Source organism: Hibiscus syriacus, unplaced genomic scaffold, assembly GCF_006381635.1.
Source record: "Hibiscus syriacus cultivar Baekdansim isolate YM2019G1 unplaced genomic scaffold, ASM638163v2 tig00111670_pilon, whole genome shotgun sequence".
Classification (NCBI taxonomy): Eukaryota; Viridiplantae; Streptophyta; class Magnoliopsida; order Malvales; family Malvaceae; genus Hibiscus; species Hibiscus syriacus.
In genome coordinates, this window is record NW_024063151.1 from 57817 (window position 1) to 83753 (window position 25937).

Sequence of the window (25937 nt, forward strand, 5' to 3'; positions counted from 1 at the left end):
GGGACTTTTAGGTTGGTGAATCTGCTTTATCAGTATCTGCTCTTTGTAAAATGCTGTCTTGACTAACTAGTTGGTAAAAGCAAGAGAGGATTGAAAGTTTGAAACCATTCGCCCGAAGTCTCAAAAATTCTCTAACCATCCATGTTCAAGCTAAGGTATGCTTGATTGCTTGGTTGTTGCCATGATGTCATTGAACTGGCTCACTAAAACAACAAACGATTTGGATGAACGTTTGAAGCCAAAGAATATTGCCTAAAGTCTTAAAAATTTCTAACCATCGACGTGTCGAACCAAGCCATGCACGGTTGTTGCTGCGGACATTGAACTGCCTCACCGCAAAAGCAAGAGGATATTGAAAACAATATGGATGAACTGGAATGGGTAGCCATATATGGAAAAAGAAGGCCACATTGTGTTACAAAGATCCCCAACTCCATTTGAAAGAGAGTCCATGTCTGATTTGAAGCCATTTTTAATCAGTGAGATGAAATAAAGGAATAAGAAGTTATAATCTCTTTGGAAGTTTCATCATTTCTTTGTAAATCTGTGACTTCATCTCTTTGTGATATCATTTACAGGAACAATCTTCCCAGCTTTGTCATGGACGAGGCTAGCAGCACAGGAACCAACATTTCCGAAACCCCCAAAAAATGGAGTTTCTGATACCTTTTAAGTGTTTGTGTCGGAATTTAAATTTGTTTGGCGTCGAACGTGCACCTGTATTACAATTTTTTTGTCCAGAGGTGGCCTTTCCATGGTGTCATTAAGAAGGGCTATGTGGCAAAGATGACTCCTCTGCCGGTAGCTGCGTCTCTGCCAAGTGATAACAGCTTGAATCAGTAAGAGAAGTTATGAAGTCAATGCCCTAAATTTGGATATACTTTCAGTTGATTTTCCGGTCACTACAACAGGTGAATAGCCATGGAATTTGGAGTACTCATATAATATCCATGCCATTGTCCGTTTAACCAAGAGAAACATACCATCATTGACGTCGTAATTCACGTTCCGAATGCTAGAACCAACTAGGTATAAGGAAAACTGATAGGAATGGCATATTTGAAGCATATATATGTTGCACCTGTGGACCTGTACCCATATCAGGTGCTGGAATATCTGTGTGAACCCCAATCAGGTCATGTATCTTCTGGGTGAAAATTGAAGGACCACCATGGCTCCAAAAGCTCAAAGGACTGTTCTCCTTTCAGAACTCATCGTAGAAGGCATTGCTTGATGGATAGCTCCAACATGAATCTATAACCAATCACAATTGCCATGAATGCCAATCCGAATCCGTTATTACTACTCGTTGACTCAACCAGGACAATCTTCATCGTGTAGGAAGAATAATGGATAACTGGAGATAAGAATAGCATTATGAATGTTATGTGACATGGTTTCTGATCATATACCTGTCGTTGAAACTCAGACAAGGTTCCATTGACTCTTAACTTTGCTGCAATTCGAGCCACACATCCATCTACAACGTTGTTTAGATTACTAATGGTGTTTACCAATCAACTGTTCATTTCAAACCAAACAAGATTATCAATGTAAGCAGCTGTTTTCTCAAATTAAACACAAGTAAAAATCCATTAAATATGAAAATCAACTTACTTCAGTGGCATCTTTGGCAATGGAATTCTAATCTGACCATTCGAAAGAGATTCAATGTCTAATATCTAACTTAGTTCATATGACCACTCGAAATAGAGTCATCTCGATATACAGCCATTTTTTATCAGTGAGATAAAGAAGCAAGGAAACGGATTCTAATCTGTTTAGGAGTCTCATATATTCTTTGTAAATCTGTTTAGGAGTTTCATTCAGCCTCGCCAGTCACCAGGGAAATGGAGAATTATGATGAAGCACTAATCCCATATAGATGAACAAAGAGGAATAACCACGAGCTGGGGCTAATAAATAAGAGAGACCAGGCTCCTGTTCAAGTCAAGTTTCAATTATCAGTGTATCTTGTAGGAAAGGGACCGTAAAATAAAGGTTTAAATCTATTAATCATGCCACTACTTCTGACCAGTTGGGTATGTGTCAGTCTTCAATCAGAGTCAACTCGTGGTCTAAAGAATCCACCCCATAGAATCCATTGATAATATTACTCCCAAAGACTTCCGCCCCATCTGCTTATGAAAGAATAGAAAGCTTCGGGACTGATTCCTTCCCATAGGTGGATTTTCCCTGCTCCCGTATCTGCCTACTTTAGCCTGCCTTGCACTTCTCTCCTATTAGACATATACATTCATCAGTTCGATTTCTTCTTCCTTCCAGATGAATGGGAAGGGAAAAATTCTTGCTTAGTGTGACCTCATTCTCGACCATAGCCAGACCTCTTTCTAAGGATTTAGGCTAGGGGATTGTGTTATATAGAAAGACAGGCGATCGCAGAGTTAGTATTCTGGGTTTCTATTAAAATGAAAGTAAAGGTTCTATTTCACTCTCAGCCTTATCTGAATCGTTGGCTTAGGCGCAGAGGATCATTTCATATAAATGCAACAATTTCTTCTCAAGAGGCACACTTGGATCCATGAAAACCAGAATTGGAAGGATCTGTTGAACAAGCTTTTTCTGATCCTGGTTTGGAAGATGTTGAAAGTAATCAAAAGTGGAGCCCAACTAAATTGTTTCTCAGCAGAATTTTCAAAATTGGGAGGGGCACCGCACATTTTCATTGACAAAAGGGGCACCGCGGTGCCCTAATATTAAATTAAAATAAAAAATGGTTAAATCACACATTTAGCCACTGCACACTTTAGGGTATTTACAAGATTAGTCATAAGTTTCAACTATAAATACCGTAGCTCATAGCTTCAAAATCATCCCAAAACATTTCTTTCTTCCTATACTAGAGAGCTTTCTTGTGAGTAGTGAGTGTTTTGATAAACACCTGTAAATTTTCTCTCTTAGTAAAAGATCTGCAGCAGTCCGGAGACGTAAGCACAATTGGCTGAACTCCGTTATCAATTTTCGGGTATTATTTTTCTGCTTTTATTTCGCATTCACACTAATCTGGTTATAGGGAAATTACTTGTACTCGGTTTATTTCCTAACAACTGGCATCAGAGCTTTTTTGGTTGTGAATTCTGTCAATTTTTTGTGAGGTTACTATTTGGGTTACTATTCATGTGAATAGTGAATTTCGTGAATAGTGAAATTCGGTCGGCGATACGAGTTTGTCGACGGAGGTGTTCTAATACACAGCGGTTCGCAGAAATTGTCAGAAACGATCCAAACGAAGCCAGATTCGAGTGGGAGCGATGGCTGCAGACGAGGGGAAGGTGAAAATTGAAAAGTTCGATGGTGCGGACTTTGGATTTTGGAAGATGCAAATTGAAGATTTTCTGTACCAGAAAAATCTATATCAACCCCTCTCAGGAAAACAACCAGAGGGCATGAAGAATGAAGACTGGGCTCTTCTCGACAGACAAGCCCTCGGAGTTATCCGACTGACGTTATCCCGCAATGTTGCTTTCAACATAGCAAAGGAAAAGACCACGGCGGGTCTTATGGCTACTCTCTCCAGTATGTATGAGAAGCCATCGGCCTCAAACAAAGTTCATTTGATGAGGCGATTATTCAATTTACGGATGGTGGAAGGGGCATCGGTGGCACAACACCTAAATGAACTCAACACAATCACAACCCAGTTGAGTTCAGTGGAAATTGAGTTCGATTATGAGGTTCGAGCTTTAATTCTCTTATCATCTCTACCAGAAAGTTGGAATGCTACTGTTACAGCAGTCAGCAGCTCGTCGGGGAACAGCAAATTGAAATTCGACGATGTTCGGGATCTGGTATTGAGCGAAGAAATTCGACGGAGAGAATCAGGTGAAGCATCAACCTCCTCAGCCTTGCACACGGAGTCCAGAGGGAGAACTTCAGAAAGAAATTCAAATCGTGGCAGATCGAAATCCAGAAGGGGGAAAATCAAGAACAGGAAATAAAGATTTTACCCTGTTATAATTGCGGCAAGAAGGGTCACTTCAAAAGAGATTGCCGAGCACCGAATAAAAATACCGGCGCACAGGAATCTGCCAACATGACAGAGGAGACAGGTGATGCCATGATTCTAAGCGTCAACAGTCCGATTGAATCATGGATCTTGGATTCAGGGGCATCTTTCCACTCCACCCCATGCCAAGAAATCATGGAGAACTATATCAGTGGTGATTTTGGGAAGGTTCATCTTGCTGATGATGAAACCTTGAAGATCGTCGGAAAAGGAGACATCCGACTAAAGCTGCCAAACCAGACCACCTGGAAGCTGACAGGAGTGAGACATATTCCTGGCCTCAAAAGAAATCTGATTTCTGTTGGACAGCTTGATGGAGAAGGTTATAGTACAACCTTTTCAGGCTGTGAATGGAAGATTACCAAAGGAGCACTCGTCATTGCTCGTGGTAAGAAGACGGGTACTCTCTATGTAACCTCGAATTTAGAGAATATCATTGCAGTAGCAGATGCTGACGGAAAATCAAACCTAAGGCACCAAAGGCTTGGCCATATGAGCGAGAAAGGGATGAAGACCCTTTTGTCAAAATGGAAGCTGCCGGATCTAAAGAATGTAGATGTCGGACTATGCGAGGATTGCATCTTTGGCAAACAAAAGAAAGTCAGCTTTACAAAGATTGGCAAGACTCCCAAGGCAGAAAGGTTAGAATTGGTTCATACTGATGTATGGGGACCATCCCCAGTTCCATCTCTTGCAGGCTCACTATTTTATGTCACCTTCATCGATGATTCAACAAGGAAGGTGTGGGTTTATTTTATGAAGAAGAAATCAGAAGTCTTTGATACCTTCAGAAAATGGAAGGCCATGGTGGAAAATGAGACTGGTTTGAAAGTCAAGCGGTTGAGGTCTGACAATGGAGGAGAGTACAGAGACAGTAGATTCAGAGATTTCTACGCAAACAATGGGATCAAGATGGAGACAACAGTTCCCATAACACCGCAGCAGAATGGTGTAGCAGAGCGCATGAACAGAACTCTGAATGAACGTGCCAGAAGCATGAGGATACATGCCGGATTGCCCAAATTTCTATGGGCTGAAGCTATCAACACTGCAACTTACCTGATCAACCGTGGGCCCTCAGTTCCTTTGGATGGCGGAATACCAGAGGAAGCCTGGAGCAAAAAAGAAATAAACCTTTCACACTTAAGAGTGTTTGGTTGTATTTCTTATGTACACATAAACTCTGCTGAAAGAAGTAAACTTGATGCTAAGTCCAACAAATGCGTCTTTGTTGGTTACGGTGGTGATGAGTTCGGTTACCGGTTTTGGGACTACGAAAATCGAAAGATCATCAGAAGCAGAGACGTCATTTTCAATGAAAATGTGATGTACAAAGACAGGTCAACCGCAGAATTAAGTAATACCGAAACTGAAACACAAGAATTTGCTGAGTTCGAGGAGATTTCTGGAAATGATGTTCAGATCAGTCCTGAAGCAGTTCAAGAGGAAGAACCAGGCACACCAGAACTGAGACGCTCCTCCAGAATTCCTAAACCAACCCAACGGTATTCGCCTTCTTTGCACTACTTGTTGCTGACTGACAATGGTGAACCAGAGTGCTATGATGAAGCAATGCAGGTGGATGATTCAGTCAAGTGGGAGTCTTCCATGAAAGATGAGATGGACTCGCTTATGTCAAATGAGACGTGGGAATTAGCTGAATTACCACCAGGTAAGAAAGCGCTCCATAACAAGTGGATTTACAGGATCAAAGAAGAGCACGATGGGAGAAAACGCTACAAAGCAAGATTGGTTGTCAAAGGCTTTCAGCAAAAAGAATGTATTGACTACAATGAAATTTTCTCTCCAGTCGTAAAACTGTCTACAATCAGACTGGTGTTGAAAATTGTAGCTGCAGAGAATTTACATCTTGAGCAGTTAGATGTAAAGACAGCTTTCCTTCATGGTGATTTGGAGGAAGAAATCTATATGAGGCAGCCAGAAGGCTTCATAGAGGCAGACAAGAAAAACCTAGTATGCAGGTTGAAGAAGAGCTTGTATGGTTTAAAACAAGCTCCTAGACAGTGGTACAAGAAGTTCGATAGTTTCATGAGCAGCAATGGTTTTACCAGATGCCAAGCAGATCATTGTTGCTACATCAAGAGGTTCGACAATAGCTTCATTATTTTATTGTTGTACGTTGATGACATGCTCGTTGCAGGATCAAACATGCAAGAGATTATACACTTGAAGCAAAAATTGTCGAAGCAGTTTGCTATGAAGGATCTGGGAGCTGCAAAGCAGATTCTTGGGATGAGGATCAAGAGAGACACAAAGTCGGGGACTTTGATGTTATCACAGGCTGAGTACATCAACAAAGTACTCTCCAGGTTCAACATGCAAGATGCTAAACCAGTAAGTACACCTTTAGGTGTTCATTTCAGACTCTCCAAAGACCAATCACCAAAGACAGAGGAAGAACGTGCACACATGGTGAAGGTACCATATGCCTCAGTAATTGGAAGTCTGATGTATGCCATGTTTTGTACCATACCAGATATTGCTCATGCAGTGGGAGCTGTTAGCAGGTACATGAATAATCCAGGCAAGGTACACTGCGAAGCAGTCAAATGGATCCTCAGATATCTGCGGGGTACCACAAACAAAGCACTTTGTTTCAAAGGTGGAGATATGATACTGACAGGCTATGTAGATGCTGACTTAGCCGGAAATGTTGACATCAGAAGGAGCACTACAGGGTATGTCTATACTCTATGAGGGACTGCAGTGAGTTGGGCTTCTCAACTACAGAAGATAGTTGCTCTCTCCACAACTGAAGCAGAATATGTCGCTGTTACGGAAGCCAGCAAGGAGATGGTTTGGCTCCAAAGTTTCTTGGAAGAGTTAGGCAAGAAAGAAGAAAACAATGTCTTGTATTGCGACAGTCAAAGTGCTATCCATCTAGCAAAGAATCCGTCTTTTCATTCCAGGATGAAGCACATATAATTGAGATATCATTTTATCAGGTCTCTTCTGGAAGATGGGATTTTGAAACTTGAAAAGATCAGTGGAGCTCAAAATCCGGCAGACATGTTGACAAAGACGGTGACTACAGACAAACTGAAGTTGTGTTCAGCTTCAGTTGGCATGCTAGAATAAAAGAACAGAAATACTGCTGCATCGATCGAGGTGTGAAGACAGATTAAAATCAGTCTTCAAGTTGGAGATTGTTGAAAGTAATCAAAGGTGGGGCCCAGCTGAATTGTTTCTCAGCAAAATTTTCAAAATTGGGGGGGGGGCACCGCACATTCAAAATTAAAATAAAAAAATGGTTAAATCATACATTTAGCCACTGCACACTTTAGGGTATTTACAAGATTAGTCCTAAGTTTCAACTATAAATACCCTAGCCCATTTAGCTTCAAAATCATCCCAAAACATTTCTTTCTTCCTATACTAGAGAGCTTTCTTATGAGTAGTGAGTGTTTTGATAAACACCTGTAAATTTTCTCTCTTAGTAAAAGATCTGCAGCAGCCCGGAGACGTAAGCACAATTGGCTGAACTCCATTATCAATTTTCGGGTATTATTTTTCTGCTTTTATTTCGCATTCACACTAATCTGGTTATAGGGAAATTACTTGTACTCGGTTTATTTCCTAACAGAAGATTGATCAAATCGATTTCCCACATTCTAAAGATCTTGATCCAGATAAGGTCGCCTTCTTTACTGACGCTCAACCTCGCATCCTTAGGCTATCGAGCTTCGCAAGGACTATATGAATAGGTAAGATTGCGAAATCACAAGGGAATGTGTCTCTCTTTCCACAAGCATTTTCTGACTCTTTGATTCCAAGAATTTACGGATAGATCCTTGGATCTCACCTCTGCAAGCATGAAAGAATCAAGGGTAGCTTTAACGCCACTCAACTTTCAGGATTGAGCCAGAGAAAAGAGAAGAAAAAGAGCTTTCTTTCAAGCAGTTATCTGGAGGTAGTGGGAAAACAAAGACCAAGGAAAACGTTAACGACGGGTTGAAGAACTTAGCTTCAAGACTCTGTCTGGGGCTAATCGCGAAGGAAAAAATAGTCCAAGCTGTTCATACTAGCTATAGCTTTGAGCAAGAGAAGATTGCTTTCCACCCAGTCAATCATTGTGATTGAACTGTGACAAAGAAAGATAGAAAGATCGGGCAATCTCCTATATCAAGGCTTGGAACGATCCCTATAGCCACTGCTTGCCTAACAACTGCTAACCTTTAAAATTCAAATTGTTCTGCTTTACGCTGGCACAAGGGCGTGCGGAGGACTTGACCCATGCTACTTCGTAAAGTGTCCATACGACCCCTTCCCCGCTCATATGTTTGATAGGCCTAAAGGCCCCTATACCGGTATAGTGGCTTGAGCTAATTCTTCCATTGACGTTAAGCTACGTCATCTTCAATGCCATCGGTTCTTCAGAAATTCACTCCTCCCTTGCCTTGGGACTTGGACTCTTCAACCTCGGATCTTGTACTTTTTCTCTTCTTTTTTTTCATTCCAACTATTCCCTAGGCAGTTTGTTGGGTTCTGTTATGATCGACCGTTCTTGTCCCTTGATCAATTGGGGGTGTGGGAGTTGCTTAGAAAATGCATACCCCTTATTCGGTAAAGCTGCTTGAAACTCCGTCACATATGAATAAAGAAAAAAAAGGCTTTCTCTTCTCCTCTCAGCAATCAAACTCCATAGCGTCAGCTATAGGCTTTGACGCGTTAGCGCCCACCTATAAATCCTACTTCCACTCGTCTAAGGGTCTTGCTTGTTCGGTCGAGACGAATTACATCTTTTATAGAAAAAAGAACTAGTACGTCCCTTTACTCTTGTTGAGTAAAGTCCCTTAACCGTTCGTTTCAGAACTCATCCGTTATTCGTTTAACGATTCTTTCTTTAGTTGGCTAATCGTGAAGTCACGAAGAAAGACAAGCTTATCTCCCCCACGTTGGGAAGGAAATTCAGTTGAAAACTACTGAATTGGTCACAGAAATGATATTCTTTCTTAAACGAGAAAAGGTGATTAAGCTTCAACGAACTGAGCTCAATGAATAGGTGATTCAGGAACAGGTGAAAGATACATAGTTTTTCCCCTTCTTCATCTAAATGTGATCTTCCTCGCTTGCCTTCTATTTAATAAAGGGCGCAGTGAACTGTAATTGTGAAAAGGTTGGAATATCTGGCCAAAGAATGTGATAGCCTTATAGATTCATTCCCATGGTTTGATCCTTCCCAGTAAAACGCGGCGTGTTCAAATTCTGATCGCTTTTACGCGACAAAGGGTGACCACCCTCTAAGCCTAAATATTCCTCAATGACCGATAACGTACAAGTATGGGAAAGGTGAAAAGAATCCTATCTTGGGATTGCAATAGAGAACCTGAGATCCGATGCGAACAATCAGTTGAAGGAGCGGAGCTTAGAGCATTTACTTGATATTAGTAAAGCACACTTACTCTGACCGATAACAGCGTACCTTTTGCATGATGGGTCAGCGAGGAAATAAGAACATTGGCTTAAGCCATTAGGTGTAGGCGCTTTCCAGAGGTGAAATCTTCTAGTTCTTCCTATTTGACCCAAAACCGATCAATCTAGCTATGAGCATGTTGAAGAGAGCTCTAACATGCCTTGGAGGACCGAACCCACGTATGTGGCAAAATAAGAGGATTACTTGTGAATAGGGGTGAAAGGCCAACCAAGATCAGATATAGCTGGTTTTCCATGAAATCTGTTTAAATAGTGTATGATGTAGATGGCCCAAGGTAAAGCACTCAATGGGTGGCCCCATTTTTCCTTACCAACCCCAGAGAGACTTCGAATACATGCCTAAATCGTTTGTACAGACTTTTGGGGTACTAAGATATAAAGTCGATTTACAAACATTTTTTATCAGTGAGATAAAAAATAGATTCTAATATGTTTATTAGTTTCATATATTTTTTGTAAATTTGTTTAGGGGCTTCATTCAGCCTCAGCAGCCACCAGGGAAGTGGAGAATAATGATGAAGCACTAATCCCATATTGATTAAGGAAGAGGAAGAACCACAAGCTGGGACTTATAAATAAGAGGCACATAGCTACATTGAAATATACTTACCTGGACGGGGTGAATGGATGATCAACAAGATCCATGGCCTAGGCTGGTGACCTCCATTGCACTTAGGAAGGGTGCTCGCCTAAGGTCTCCCCAAGTGGGAGAGCCTACGTCATAATGTGGTAGTGGGGGTTTGTGTTCGCGCAGCCCCTGTTCAAATTTAGTTTCAACATCTTGAATTTTCTAATCTGAATGTCTTTAGCTTATTGGTCTCCTTATTATACCAGAAGTTGCCATGTTCCGCAGCAGAAAAAATGGCTTCAGAATTGTAATCAACATAATAATCGGCCTGTAATGTTCATGCCATTGTATATTTAAACCAAGTGAAAAAAATACCATCATCGGTTTGGAAATCCACTTTTCGAACGCTAGAACCAGCTAGGTAGAAGGAAGACTGATAGGAATGACAATATTTGAAGCATATATATGTTGCACCTGTGGACTTGTACTCATATCAGGTGCTGAAACATCTGTGTGAATCCCAATCAGGTCATGTATCTTCTTGGAGAAAACTCGAGAAAGCCGTTCTAGCTCGGATATACTAAACTCTACAGGATCACATCCTATCCCACCCACCTTTAGCACTACCATATTATGGGATATCGGCGACTGCAGTCTTCTATGTCATTAGGTGTGCTAAAGCATTCACTTGATCTGGCTCAACCTGTACACAGATTATTCGAAGGATGATCGAAATCCATAGTAAATAAAGATAACAGATCTTTTTATGACCTCGGGGTGATATCTGATTCCTCCTTCGACAAGTTCTGTTGCATTGTCATATTAAACCCTGAATCTAGGGACTTAAATAGTGGTCTGTTATCAGAATAGCGGTTGTAATATAGCGGAGACCAGCGTTACCGGATAAATGAGTAGTTGATTTCCAAAGGAATGTGTAAACAACCTAAATAGCTGTTTGCTTAAAATTTCTGTTGGTTGCTGCCAATGCATTCATTGTTGTTCTTCGGGGCATATTCAGAAACGAAAATGTATATATTTCAGACAGAATAAAGTCTTATGTTATTCGAGTTTTCATTTGTATTCCTGTGTTTGATACTTAAATAAGATATGACAAAAATAATTATCAAATATATATAAAAAAATTATATATATTCTTTGGATAAAGATCATGAAGTAGGATATCATAAGGGGGAAATTATTTAAAGAAAAAGACATTTTACTCCTTGTACGTTTGAAAAAGTGAATATTTTGATCTAAAATATTAATCTACAGTTAGTTTAACAAAGATATTGAGTTTAAATATACCTTAGATTTTATCAATTTAAAAATGGGTAAAGTACAGTGATCCCTCGACTATAGCGTACTGTTTTGTTGAGTTCCCGACTACTAAAAGTTACAAAATGGTCCATTGACTATAGGGTGTTAATTTCTTGAGTCATTCAACTATTAAAGGTTACAAAATGGTCACTTGACTATTTATAATGTTCCAAACTAGTCATTTTCTGTTAAAAAATTAATGGTCTACTGAGCTGGACGTTAGTATGCTGATTGAGATATGATCGTCGTTTGAGATTATGACGTCAGATTTTATCATATCTCAGTTAACATGTTAACGTCCAGCTCAGAATGTCGTCATTTTCTAAATAAAAAGGACAAGTTTGGTATATAATTAATAGTCAGGGATCATTTTGTAACTTTTAATAGTCGAAGACTCAACAAAATAACAACTTATAATTAGGGGATCATTTTATAACTTCTAATAGCCGGGATTGAATAAAGCAATATGTTATAGTTAGTGGATCATTTGTTTACTTTACACTTTTAAAATTAAGTGAATTGTCATTCTAAGAAAAAGATAATTTCATTGTATATAATTTCATCGACATATATTTCATCTATATAATTCCATCCAATCATAGTTATACACATTTCACGTGTTATAGATATTTTTTTATTTGTTGACTTTTGAAAAGTATTTGGATTAAATTATTCTTATTTTTGGAAATGATCAATTTATATCATTTATAAATTGATAATAACTTAAAAAATATTTAAACTAATATTTAGGTCAAACTAATAATAAATTAAACATTTTAAACTAAAAAATCATTTTTTCCAATTATATAAATTAAATTCTCCCTTTTAATAATAATCGACGGATTAAAATAAACTTTTGATATAATACAAGAATTTGGATTGCTAGTAAACTTTAACTCGTAGTAAAACCACATAATATATTATTATTAAAATAAAAATATCCATTTTTTTAACATGTAATATTTTTCATATACTATTAAATATTACTTTTTCCACTTACTACTTACTAAGATTAGAATTTTAAACTGTCACAGTCAGATCCAACTCACTGGACGTGAATCGAATAAACACTAATATTTTATCCTCCTCGAATGCATATGAGTATGGATGGCAAACGGATACAATTTCGTGGATTCCGTACCGCACCCATTCCAATTGGGGCGGGGATGGATATAATTTTAGTGGGTAGTGGGCGGGTCTGGATTTAAAACGTGGTATCCGTTGCGGGTAGTGGGCGGGTAATGGGTTTGAGACTTTACCCGCCCCGCATCCGCCCCACATCCACCCGCGCCGCATCCGCCCGCCCCACATCCGCCCGCCTAGCTAAATATCCATTAAATTTTGGATCATTATGAATTTATGAGTAATTTTAGAGACTAATTTATAAATCCTAATATTGTATAAGATATAACTTGTAATTTAATCAAATATTAGAGATAAGTTTATGCATAATTTTTTTTCTTCTTTCAAACCTCTCGTTACTGCGCCGATCTTTCAAACCTCTGGTGTCCACTCTCCAACTTATTCAGGTACGTTTCTTCCTTTTTACTTGAAATTTAATTTTTGTAAGAGCTGCATTTCGTTTTAAGAGTTTAATTTTTATTTGCTCGTACTAATTTTTAATTATTTTTTAGATTCATCTCAATGTTTGTTTTAAGCTTACTTTCTTAATGTTCTACAAATCAGTATCTTGTCACTAAGCACTCACGTTTAGACCAACAGAGTTAGATCGTTGCTTTTCAAACCTCCATTTTTAACGCCACTGAATAGAATTAAGTGTTAAGAGATTCAATGTCTTCATTGTTCTATATTACTTTCCCTTGTTCTTGTCCCCGAAATTAAATTTATATTTTTTTTATCTTTTACTAACTGTAGAGTTGTCGTTAGAATAATGACATAAAAATTTCTATAGAGTCAAGTAAACATCTTTTCTTTTTTTTTTGGGATGTGTCAAGTAAGCTTCTTTAGTTCGGTATAGTAATATCATTTATTTTTTTGCTTCTAATCTCTACCGAGAATCCTGTTTTAGGCACCTCCTAAACTATATCTTCAAATGAAACACCAAATTTATTGTTTTTCTTATTGTTAACATATAAATAGAGGAGTAAATGAATGTTCTACCCACATCTTTCACACTTATTTATGATAAGTAAATGCATTGAAGAGAAATCTTTGTAATGATATGGATGTCTTATCGTTTATGGTTAAAAGGCTGTAATTTTTTTTTTGCTCATTTAAAAAGGGCCTATGTTGTATTCTCTTTTATGGAGAGCTGTTATTTTAGGAGGTCTTAAATCATCTTAGTTTGCTTCGACAAAACTTAATTGTTCTCAGCTTTTGTTTTGATTAAATTCGATGATATTTTCTCATGATTTGATGGAATGGTTTAATTCAAAGAAAGCAGATGATAGGGAAATATAAATATATAATGTCCTTGAATCATATGCGTGTAATTCAATTGTCTTTTCATGTTTTACTAAAAAACATAGTTTTTTTTCTTTTCTAATCCAATATAGATTTTCTTGTTGGATAACATAATTATAATTTCCAAAGCAAACCGAAGATACAAGAAGTTTATTGCCTAACATATTTATTCAAGCGAAACATGGTCTGCAAGCCCCATACTGAGTTGTCACCAATCGTTGGAATGAGCTTGAAGTACGAAACAATACACGCATATTTAATGCATCCCCTATTAGGTGGGTAGTGGGTGTGGGGATGGATTTAAGAATATACCCGCGTGGGCGGGTGTGGATTTGAAAATTTTTACCCATCATGGGTGGTGGGCGGGTGGTGAATTGAAAAATATTAGGTGTGTATGAGGATGAGGGAGGGGGTATCCGCACCCGACCCGCCCGTTTGCCATCCCTATGCATATCTAAGAATTCAATTTCACATCACAAATTCACACTACATATCAAATATAGTTTTCCTAGGGGTAAACTAAGTATCAATGAATTTGAAGCGATTGATTCGTTTATATTATTGAACTTTTAATTTTACTAATTTAATAGTAACGATAATTTTTAAATGTAATTATATTATTTTGTTATTAATGATTTAACGGGACGATGATATGATAATTGTGCATCGTAATGTTGGTAATGTAGTCGCATCACCAAAACTACATCGTTTCGATGCTCAAAAAACCCAAAACGGCGTTGTTTTATCGATCGAAAAAAATCCTTTCCATGAGATTTAAACGAAAAACCTTTATGAATCAAAAGCTAAACACCCAATTACCAAACTAACTTAAGAATTTGTTATAATCTTAACAAAATTAATATATATGTTAAATAGTAGTTTGGATTAATATACTTTATTTAATATTATTTTTATAATTATATTAATGTATAATTATTATTTATAAATGGTATCATTTATTTATATTAATTTTCTAATTATATATTCTATAAATATTATTTATAATATTATTTTTTTTAAATATTTTCTAATTATCACCAAAAATCAATGAAAGGTTTGGCCAGTTGTTGTATCACTAGTCGCCGATCACCATTAACTAGTGTGCTGATCGCCTCTATAAGTCATTAAACTTCAAAATACTCCTGCAAATTTGCTTCGACCTCCTGAGCGCAAATCGATCCTTGGTTTCACTAGAAAAAGCCCCAAACTTGACAAATAGATGTCGTAACTCTTCGGCTTCTTCGCTCTCCAATCTCCATCGTTCACCGTTGGATCTTCACCGTTTTGAAATATGTTAGTCTTCTCACCAATGCACATCTCCTCACAATCCGGATATATTGTCTGAGCATCGGAGTCATCGTAGATTATTTAGTTAGTGTGAGGATATTACAAAAAATAATATATATAATTAGATAAATGATATTATAAAAATAATATATTAATTTGAAAAAATTACTATTTAACATATATATTAATTTTGTTAAGATCGTATCACTTTCTTAAGTGAATTGGTGGTTGAGTGTTTAGCTTTGATTCCTAAAAATTTTTTGTTCAAATATCATGAAAAGTATTTTTTATCAACAAAATGATGTTGTTTTGGTATTCATGAGCACTAAAATGATATTGTTAAAACAAATCATTATGGTTAAGTAACCACGTCAACAACGTCATGACGTGTAACTACCATTTCATCATCTCCTCAAATCACTAAAGGTGGAGTGACATAATTACACTTAAGGTTAAAATTGATAAAATTTTAAATTTAATGGTACGACTGAGTCAACGTTTAAAGTTCGATTATTTTTGACAAAGTTTATCCTAAAATGAATACCGACTTGAATTTAGATCACGAATCCGCGAGCTGAGTTAGGTTGTAACAGCATAGAAAAAGTCCAGTTTTTTGTTCAGACAAATTTGCTGACTCTCTTAACTGTATATTTATTGGATATGTGCGCAGAGAGAGTAAAAAGCTGAAAATTGATTGTTACATGTAGGTGGTGATGGCTGCTGACTTTTCTGCCATTATTGGCTTTTACAATACCTACTACCAATTCCTTCATCCCTTTGTGTAGAATTTTTCAATCTCCAGCCTCCAGGAACGTGGTTTACACATAGGATATCATTTTTGACTTATAAAATAATGCAGAGGCTGCCTTAATAAAACCAAAATTCTCCCTTGCTTTTGTTCTTAACAAATCCATTTTGTTTTGAAAAAAAATTGTTTTTTCGTTGGTTCTAGAGACGAAATGTGTCCTATGAGATTCTTGTTGGTGTTTTTCTCTGCAATTTTAGCAGGCTATGTCGCATGGAGGACGGTACGTTCATCAGCTGGCACCGACGGCGAAGTTTCAGAGGATTCCGAGAAGATCGTTGTTCAAAATACTCATGGATTCAGTTTCAAAAGGGTATGAAAATATTTCCCCTCTTTTCCCCCAAAAAACATGTTTCCTATTCTGGGTTTCTGTTTTTCTTGTTTGGGTCAGGATTTAAATTGCAGTTGATGCTGTATTTTTGTTGGGTTTATCGTGATTGCGGACATAATAAATGTAATTAGATCATTGCGGATATCACAATCGTATAATTACAGTTTCGGACTATACTTTTACCATTATATAACATCGCTATTCGGACAGATATTTAAATCCCTGGACTTTGGGTTTTGTTTTTGACTTTCATATTGCTGGATTTTCAGATGGTTCAGAATGGATTCTGGGTATTTGTGGACATGGCTAGTGGGAAGTATCTGTGGAGGAATCTGAAGGAACTGAAGAATGATGAAAATGGGAAGACCTCCTAACAGTTTTAACATATTGTGCAAAGTATGTTAAACTAATTTATTTTTTCTTCTTTTTCTTGTATCAATAATTGTACCATAAGAACATGTCAATCCTTTCTTCTTGTTTTTAGATAATATAAAACTTGAAATATAAAGACATGAAATTTTCACTTATTCTAGATGTGTACCTTGTTATGATTATGAATGCAGTTTATCCAAGTAGAATCTTTGTTAGAACAAGTGAGCAACTGAATTCCCAACAAAATTATTTCTTGAATTGTTAAAAGAAGAAATTGAAATTGAAATTCATGGGGTTACGAATATGTCGGCTTTTCTGTACTTCTTCATGTCCTCAATACAGAAAATCAGCAGCACCAGCAAAGTGAGACAGAAAGTAGTGATGCGGCGAATCAAACCAGGAGTATAAATTACTGTTGCTTTTGTGTACAGCTTGTCATACATGAACCCTAGTTCAATAGCCACCACATCAAAAGCATCTTTATCAGACATTTTCTCAAAAGAAGATCGGCGTCGGCTTTGATTATATTCTCTTCATCAGAAGTGGTTCCTGGAGGGGCAGCTACATCCAATTCCTATGGAACATCCTTTACCTCTTCAATCACCATAAAGAAGCCTTCAGCTTGTTTCAGCCTGAATTCATTCATCAACTTGGAATAGTTCGAACCTGGGTCTGGGTCTGGGTCTGGAGAAGTGAGCATGAGTCTCGAAGTTGATCATTGCTTGCTTGCCAAAGAGTCCAAGTCTTCTCTCCGTACTTAATTGACCCCACCACAATCATTGGAATGCTTAGCCACGAAAGACAGCTATCTGACAACCAGGCCATGACGAAGATATATCCAGTCACAACTGCCTGTACTATCAGTCCCCGACAATGCCTTAATCACAACTGATTGTCTTCTAAGGAATAAGGTGTAGTTGTGTCTGGGCCACCCAAGTGCAGCGGCAAAAAAGGTGCCCAAAATGCTGTAAGTTTTGTTTTCAAGTCAACCTCACCTCTTTTATCATATATATCTCCCAGGTTGTTTGTTAGTATGCCAAGGGCAATGGTTGCAACAGAGTCAGCCAACAAGTAGGAACTCCAAAAAATGGTTCTAAGCTTTGCTTTCCGAATGTATTTTCTTCTGCTGCCGAAGACAATGAGAATTATTTGGACCAGAAGGCTCGTTAAAACCATTGATCGAAGCTCCTAATCCTTCCATATCTTCATTAGCTTTGGCGTAACTAGCTACACTGCACCCCTCCCCTTCCTCATTATAATCAAACCGGTAATAACTGCGATTGTTTACATAACATCTTCATCAAACCACAATTGGTATGAAACTCAAGCAATAGCTTCTGAAGAAGAAAACGCACAGAAAGGATTAATGTCAATCTTTCTTTATAGTCTTTAGAAGTTGCATATCAAGAAATTGATTAGAGGTTCATGTGAAGTTGCATATATTTACCAATTACTGATTATCTCCTATTTTTCTGGGATTTTTATTTTTGTAAAACATAATGATTATCTTAACAGGAACACAAGACACTGCATTTGAAACATCATGATAAAAGAAGATTAAGTAGTTACTTACCAGCGATAATCATCGAAATATCAATGCTGTTTCTCTTCCTGGTAACTCCTGTCAGCCCTGGTATTTTGAGTTGCTCTTTAAACTGCAGTTTTCGACCTTAAGAAAGCTTTAATAGTTTCGTTACCAGTAACAGTACCTTACACAACTTTACTCTAGATATTGTATTGCATGTGGTTGAGAATGAATATACTTGAGATAGGGAGCTAAGTTACACTAGATTCTTTGTCTTTAATTAAACTGAAAGGAAAGGAAAGGATTCCTTTCTTTAACTGGGGGATTTCCGCAATGTGTACCTATTGGGTTCCTAACAGAGAAAGCATGATGATCCTAAAGAAAGGATCTTGACATTTAAGGATTGGTTTTTGATAAACCCAATTCAATGCCATTAACCGTGGGTAAGTGTTTGAGTAAATGATTAGTATGTTCTTTTATTGTCTAATTTAAACGTCTTCATAGCCACCTTCCTAAAAGAACAGAACATAAGGCATAAAATTTAGAAAGTCTAGATTGGTTCACTAGTTTCTTGCTGAAGATCAACTTAGATGAGTATGTCTTCAAGTAAATTTGAATCAAACCGAAACCACATTTCCTGATAGTCTCCACAAAAGAAGAAATTAGCTATTGAAGTTAGCAAGCAACTATACATGGTCAAATAGCAAACTTGAAAATTAAAAAGAAACTGTTAACATTTTCTTAATTTTGTGAGCTACCCTTGATGCTTGATTGCTTGATCGACCCAACCATGGCCCTTCAAGACTTGATGACTGATTTGTGACACAATCTAAGTGAATTGTGGATTCACATGCTGGGCAGTAGTGAAATCAGTGGTCTGGATTTCTTTTCTTACAAGCTTCGCAATAACTTTTATCCAAAGAACTTTTATCAAGAGAATCATAGGTGAGCCTGAAAGGATGCTTATTGTACTCGTACGAAATGGTCTGTGGTAGCAAAATGCTACTGAGTGAAGTTGCAATCAAAGCATCTGTAGCTAGTAGAATAGCCAAAATTACCACAACCAGAACATCTAAACTCATAATTCCAAGACAATGGCTTCATTACAAGATTGAGAGTATGTGAATGGGATTCATGGTTAACAATGATTGATATGTATTCACCTTTCATGTTGGTTTGAAACAGGGGATTATGGCAACTATCTGAGAACTCTGCCTTTGTATTCACTTATCCTGTTATTACAAGAATTTTCTGTATTTATTTTCTTTTATGAAGTTTACATTTTAAAGAATCTGAAAATCATAAAAAGAGAATGTAGCTACAGACTGAGCAGCAGCAACATGCTTGAGTGGTGCAATTCAACCTGCAACGAAAAGAACATGTCAATTTATATAACTCTATGCAAAGCAACTGCATCACCCTGATAAAGTATACCGAATTGAAATGGCAGAAGATCTACTTACTACTTGCTTTCTGATTTAGAGTAACAGGGAAACTGAAGCCAAAACTCAGTCTCTTCCTCAGAATCGACATCCTGCAGGCTGCAAGGACCGAGATAATATTGAAATTGAAAGGTGAAAGAATGGATTATGCAACTACGTATGCATTGCCAAAACAAGGATATTTTCAATACTCATACCTTCTTCAATGATGGCCTTTCATTAGTATCCTTGAGCTGGAACTCTTCAATGTGAACAGCCTATGAAGTATTCGGACGTAATTAGTCTAGGAAAATACAGGCTTAAGGACTCGTTCTACAGCAACAGATTCAATTATTTGCATCCACTGTGGTTTCACCAGTCGTCCTCTCATATATAATGAAAACAGTATTCAAAAGGTTCTTATTATTACTTTTTAATCAAACACCTACAGAAGATTAGTAATTTGCAAAATGAATCCTCAGGCAATTAGTTGGCTGCTTCTGCCATATCTTTCTCCAGTTTCCCACACCTATGATGGTCAGTTCATCTAAGCAAGGGAATGCCACCTACAAAATTCACTTTATTGTGTCAATAACAGGAGGTAATATTAATGAACTGAGTATAAAACAATGGAATTTACAACTAAAAATTACTAGAGAAAACAGCATCCACGACACGAACAGGGCAATCAAATATTTAAGGAAAAAGAAGATACAGAGAAAGGTAAGGGAGTATTACCTTTTGATCGAAGAGAGTCGGAGAGGGAATCTCCGAATTGATTCCTTTTGCACTGGAGACGAATGTTCTTAGTGTAGGACAACTTTCTATATTAAGACTTGTCAACAAAGGGAATTCAAAGTAATTTCCATGGCATAATCTAGTCAGTTTAGGAAGGTCTTTGAGCAATAGGAATTCTAGTACACGAAACTTCTGGTTCATAATTTCCTCTTTGGCTAATCCTTCCAAAAATATCACATTTTCCAGATTCTCACAGTTTTCGACGGTTAGTTTCTTGAGATGCACAAAACTTTTAACCATAGAGGACGAGAATAGGCAGTTCAAATTATGACAGCCCCTAATAGTCAAGCATATTAAATTTTGGGCATAAGAATGTGTGGCCAGAAGCTTGTGTTTCCATGCTCGCTGAATGCTGATTGAAGATAGCTCCAAATCCTCCAAGCCAAGGAAAACCTGCATAAAATACATATAGTCTTGAATGCGTGGAGAAAAGTTTCACTATTCATCAACTACATTATGCACCAATCTCTGTAATTGTTTTCATAGTATGTAGTTTGGTAAAATCAAATATATACTCAATTTGCAATTTTATCCTATAATTTTTATTCAGAAATGTTAAATTGTTTAGCCATATGATGAACATTAGAACTTCTCATCTTATAAAGTTTTACTATTTTTCTTTTGAAATGGTTCATACCTTTTCTACAAACAACTGTTGAATGACAGCATTAAGGTCGCCTTCCCAGTGTCCTACATATTTGCCTTTAGTTGATTGTAGTCCATGCAGCATCGGTGTGCTTAACTTCCCCTTTGTGAAAAATTCCATCTTCGGACACCATCTGATGATTACTTCTTCCAAGGAAGGAAATACTAAGGTATACTTCCCTGAGCAGAAACTTGATAGGATCGGAAGACTAACAAGTTTTAAAGACTTGAGTTGGGAGAAAACGATGCCATTCATGACTTCATCAGTTGCTGAAGCTGTGATTTCTTTTAACATTTGGCAATATATAACACACATTCTTTTGAGTTGGGGAAAATATAGGTTTGGAAGTGCTCCATGCCATATCTCCTTCATATTGTTGTTCCGAATCACGTGCAATTCTTCTAAATTGGGGAATACTTCCTGAGAAATTTGGAAAAATGTATGTTCAATAAAAAAATTGTCTAAACTGATGCCATATCCCCTATTTTACCTCAATTTTATAGGTTCATCAATTGGGTCCAATCGTAAACTTCATCAAGACTGAATTTATGTCACAAATTCTAACAGATGCATATGTATTAAGTTAGTTTTGTGAACTGTTACCTCAGTGACCCAAAACAGGGGTTGTTGAACAGAGATCAGAGGTTGGCTCTTTCCTTGTGTTTCTCCGAAGTTGATATACTCCCTAGCCAAATTCTCTACCTTGCTGCAATCACTCACCAGCAATTTTTCCAAGGATGGCCATTCCGTAGTATGCACCTTAGAGTAGAAACCCTTCAATTTAGGTAGCACTCGAAGAACCAACTCTCTTATTTTAGGAAACACAAACTTGGTGATTGATTTGAGTTCGACCGATTGGGCGGATGTTTCTGCGTGTGACTCATTGGAATTGCGTAAGTGATAGATCCGTCTTGGTCTTTCCCTCGCGATTCTTCAAGATTTAGCACAATCTTCCTTGAGCTTTTAGAGGTAAGAAACTACTGTTTCAATCGACTTTTTTAGTTTTATTTTGCAGTGTTAAGGATTTGTGTTTCTGCAATGAACTGTAATTTTAGGTTATATTAGATACTTTGATTTAGATCTACTAACCATCGATTAAGTTTACTTCACCATCTTCTCCAGATAAGTTTTCCCCTCTTTTCTTCAATTAGGGTTTTTGAACTCTTTTGAATTTGTGAAATTCAAAAAAAAAAAAAAAAATTCCAGATAAGTTTACCTCACCATCTTCTCCAGATAAGTTTACTCACTTCTCCGGATAAGTTTACCTCGTAATTTCATTTTTTTTTAACATTTAAAGCAAACTATAACAGTATATTATCATAATAGATATACGCAAAACAATTCCAAACAATAACTTACATTCTCTAATTTGTTTTTGTCTTTGTCTGCTGGGTTTTTGAAATTGAGAACCTTTCATTATTTTCTCTTTTGAATTTCAACAATCAAAGTCAATTTGGGAACTCAGTTTTAAAAAAGTATTTGAGCATCTGGTCGGTGTTTTTTCCTTGGGGACTTGAAGTGTGAGCATATATTTTCATCTAATTTTCTCGTTTTATTTGTTCTTTTTATTAACCTAAAATATTCATAATCATATTGTTGTTTTTGTTTTTAGTTTTTAGCTTGCATTTTTCGCTTTAAACGTGAATGCTGGTTTTTTTTTCTTCTGTAAAGTGTATGCAGTTTGAGATTTTTTTTTTTTTTTTTTTTTTACGAACTGTAATTTTACTTTGATTCTGAATTTATAAATTTTACGAACTGTTGGTGGTTTAAAACTTAGTTTTGTAGTTACCTTTGTTTAAATCCGTTTGGTTACCCGTTTGGATTCCCTTTTTCATAGTTCCTCATAGCTTCGGCTATAGATGATTACTTGAGGTCATGTCATTCTTTTAGATCTCATAGGGCGTATAGGGGGAGGGTTAGACAGAGTGGTGTCAAAGAGACTAGACTTAGAGTTTGTTCGTTGAATGTAGGCACATTAAATGCTAGGCTGCTGGAGCTGACCGACGTACTTAGTAATAGGAAAATAGATTTTGCATGTATTCAGGAGACTAGGTGGAAAGGGGCTCGAGCCAGAGAGTGTAATGGGTACAAGTTGTGGTATTCAGGCGTAGATAACGCTAGAAATGGGGTGGGTATCTTGGTATCCTCTAAGCTCAAGGAAAATGTAGTCGAAGTTTGTAGATATCGGGATAGGATCTTGATGATTAAGGTTATTATAGAAGAGGAAGTGGTGAATGTCCTTTCAGTGTACGCCCCACACGTTGGCCTAGGTGAGGGGGAGAAACGTTGCTTCTGGGATCAGTTAGATGATGTACTTAGGAGCATTCCGGAGGACCAAAGAGTTTTCATAGGGGGAGACTTCAATGGCCATATAGGTAGTGCAACCGGCGGGTATGACGGTGTTCATGGGGGTTTCGGTTTTGGCAGTAGGAACGAGGAGGGGCGTTCGTTGCTTGATTTTGCTACTGCACACGATATGGTGGTCACTAACTCTTTCTTTAACAAGAGAGATGTGAACTTGATTACGTTCCATAGCGGGGGACATTGTACCCAAATCGACTACATCTTGGTTCGAAATCGGGATCGATGGGCTTGCATTGACTGTAAGGTGTTCCCTGAAGAGGCTTGTGCATCACAACACAAATTGTTGGTTTTGGTGTTTCGCGTACGCCATGGGCGGAGCACCCATAGGAGGGCTAAACTTGGTAAACCTAGGATCCTTTGGAAGAACTTACATGGAGCGACAGCTGATGACTTTAGGAGTAAGGTTTTGTCTAATACAGATTTTAGAACTACAAACTCAAATAATGCTGTTATGTTATGGAAAAATATGGCAAGTTCCATCAGAGAGGTGGGCAAAAACACCCTTGGGTTGTCGAAAGGGAAGGTCAAGGAGCATAAAGAATCGTGGTGGTGGAACGACGAAGTCCAAACTAAGGTGAAGACAAAGCAAACTTGCTTCAAGGAGTTTCTACAATGCAATGACGACGAAGAAAGATCGAGAGCTAAACAAATATACAAGGAAGCAAAGCGGGAAGCCAAGAAAACGGTGGCTAAAGCAAAGGAAAAGGCATATGAGGAAATGTACAAGAGATTAGACACCAAGGAAGGACAAAACGGCATCTTCAGACTTGCAAAATCCAGGGAGAATAGGAAAAAGGATCTAGGTAGCATTAGGTGTATTAAGGACAACAATGGTGTTCTTTTAGTGAAAGATCATGATATTAAGAGGGTTTGGGGTAGTTACTTCTTTGGCTTATTTAATGACGGTGCCTCCCCCTGTAGAGATAGTACCGTTGATGGGCCAGCCGACCATCATACTACGGCAAATGACTGCCCTACAAGTAGGATTGGGTTTGAGGAAGTCAAAATGGCTCTTAGAAAGATAGGGAGGGACAAAGCTGTCGGTCCAGATCAAATTCCTATCACTGTGTGGTTGGCCCTAGGAGAAGAGGGAGTTAAGTGGTTGACCAATATCTTTAATATTATTTTAGAGACTGCCAAGATGCCAGAGGAGTGGAGAGAGTCTACGGTGATACCAATCTTTAAGATTAAAGGAGATCCCCAACGTTGTGGCAACTACAGAGGTATTAAACTACTCAGTCATACCATGAAGCTATGGGAAATGGTGATAGAGGCTAGGTTAAGACAGGTTACTAGGGTTTCGGAAAACCAATTTGGCTTTATGCCAGGCAGGTCTACTACGGAGGCGATTCATCTACTTCGACGGCTTATGGAGAAATATAGGGAAAAAAATAGAGATCTTCACATGGCGTTCATTGACCTTGAGAAGGCGTATGATAGCGTTCCCCGCGATACGATCTGGAAGACCTTGGAAACGAGACGGATCCCAACTGCTTATATCCGGGTGATTCGTGATATGTACTGTAGATCTACTGCATACGTCAGGACTATAGTTGGCGACACCGAGGCATTCCCGGTGGAAATCGGACTCCACCAAGGGTCGGCTCTTAGCCCTTACATCTTCGCCTTGATTATGGACGACATCTATTGTGCGACACCAGATGGTGTTCCATGGTGTATGCTTTTCGCTGACGACATTGTCCTAGTTGCTGAAACAAAAACTGAGCTGAATAGTAGACTGGCTACCTGGAAGACTGCTTTGGAAGAAAAAGGTCTTAGGATCAATATTGAAAAGACAGAGTATTTATGTTCAAACTTCAGTGGGAACCAAAACGATGAAGATGTAGAAGTATGCATCGAAGGACACGTTCTCCCCTCAAAGGATTGTTTTAAGTACCTAGGGTCTATGATACATAAGGATGGGGGTGTAGATGATGACGTTACACACCGTATAAAGGTGGGATGGCTAAAGTGGAGGGCAGCTACTGGAGTTTTGTGTGACAAGAAGGTGCCTCAAAAACTTAAGGGAAAATTTTATAGAATGGCAATAAGACCAGCGCTGTTGTATGGATCAGAATGTTGGGCAATCAAGAAGGATCACGTAAGGAGGATGGAGGCCGCAGAAATGAGAATGCTTCGATGGGCATGTGGTAAGACTCTATGGGACATGACACCAAACTCTGCTATTAGGATGTCCTTGGGGGTGGTGTCTGTATCCGAAAAATTGAGAGAGGGAAGACTACGGTGGTTTGGGCATGTCCTTAGGCGACACCCGTCGGATGCGGTCAGGAGGGTAGAGTCGATTACAGTCGACGGTGCCAGAAGGAGAGGACGACCAAGGCGGAAGTGGGAAGACTGCTTAAGATCTGATTTGAAGGATTTAGCCCTTACCGAGGACATGACCTCTGATAGGAAATTATGGAGACTTAAGACCAGGGTAGTCGATTAGTGCGGGTCACATCCATAGGGTGTAGCATTTCTGTCTTCTTTTAATGTCTTTATAGTAATTCTCATGACTTCTACTTTTTATACGTTTCTGTCATTGGAATTAATGAAGGCTTAGAACTAGGGTAGCGGATTAATGTTGCCTTAGTTTAG

General features: G+C 38.0%; 2 protein-coding genes, 1 non-coding gene and 1 pseudogene across 3 annotated transcripts; 2 read left to right on the plus strand and 2 right to left on the minus strand.

Annotated features, from left to right (window-relative positions):
• Positions 1–439: 439 nt before the first annotated feature.
• LOC120167135 lies at positions 440–11039 on the minus strand (annotated as a pseudogene).
• LOC120167153 lies at positions 10084–10242 on the plus strand. Its single transcript, XR_005520011.1, has one exon. It is a non-coding gene; the product is annotated as a U1 spliceosomal RNA (small nuclear RNA).
• Positions 11040–13644: 2605 nt separating the features above from the next.
• LOC120167148 lies at positions 13645–16785 on the plus strand. Its single transcript, XM_039176242.1, has 3 exons — positions 13645–13653; positions 16030–16195; positions 16483–16785. The coding sequence occupies exons 2-3, from the start codon at positions 16037–16039 to the stop codon at positions 16585–16587; spliced, it is 264 nt and encodes an 87-aa protein (XP_039032173.1). The 5' UTR covers positions 13645–13653; positions 16030–16036; the 3' UTR covers positions 16588–16785.
• Positions 16786–19979: 3194 nt separating this feature from the next.
• Positions 19980–21933, minus strand: LOC120167145. The gene is made up of 4 exons (XM_039176239.1): positions 21579–21933; positions 20967–21395; positions 20270–20722; positions 19980–20097 (listed from the first exon to the last, which is right to left on the minus strand). The coding sequence occupies exons 2-4, from the start codon at positions 21345–21347 to the stop codon at positions 19987–19989; spliced, it is 945 nt and encodes a 314-aa protein (XP_039032170.1). The 5' UTR covers positions 21348–21395; positions 21579–21933; the 3' UTR covers positions 19980–19986.
• Positions 21934–25937: the final 4004 nt, after the last annotated feature.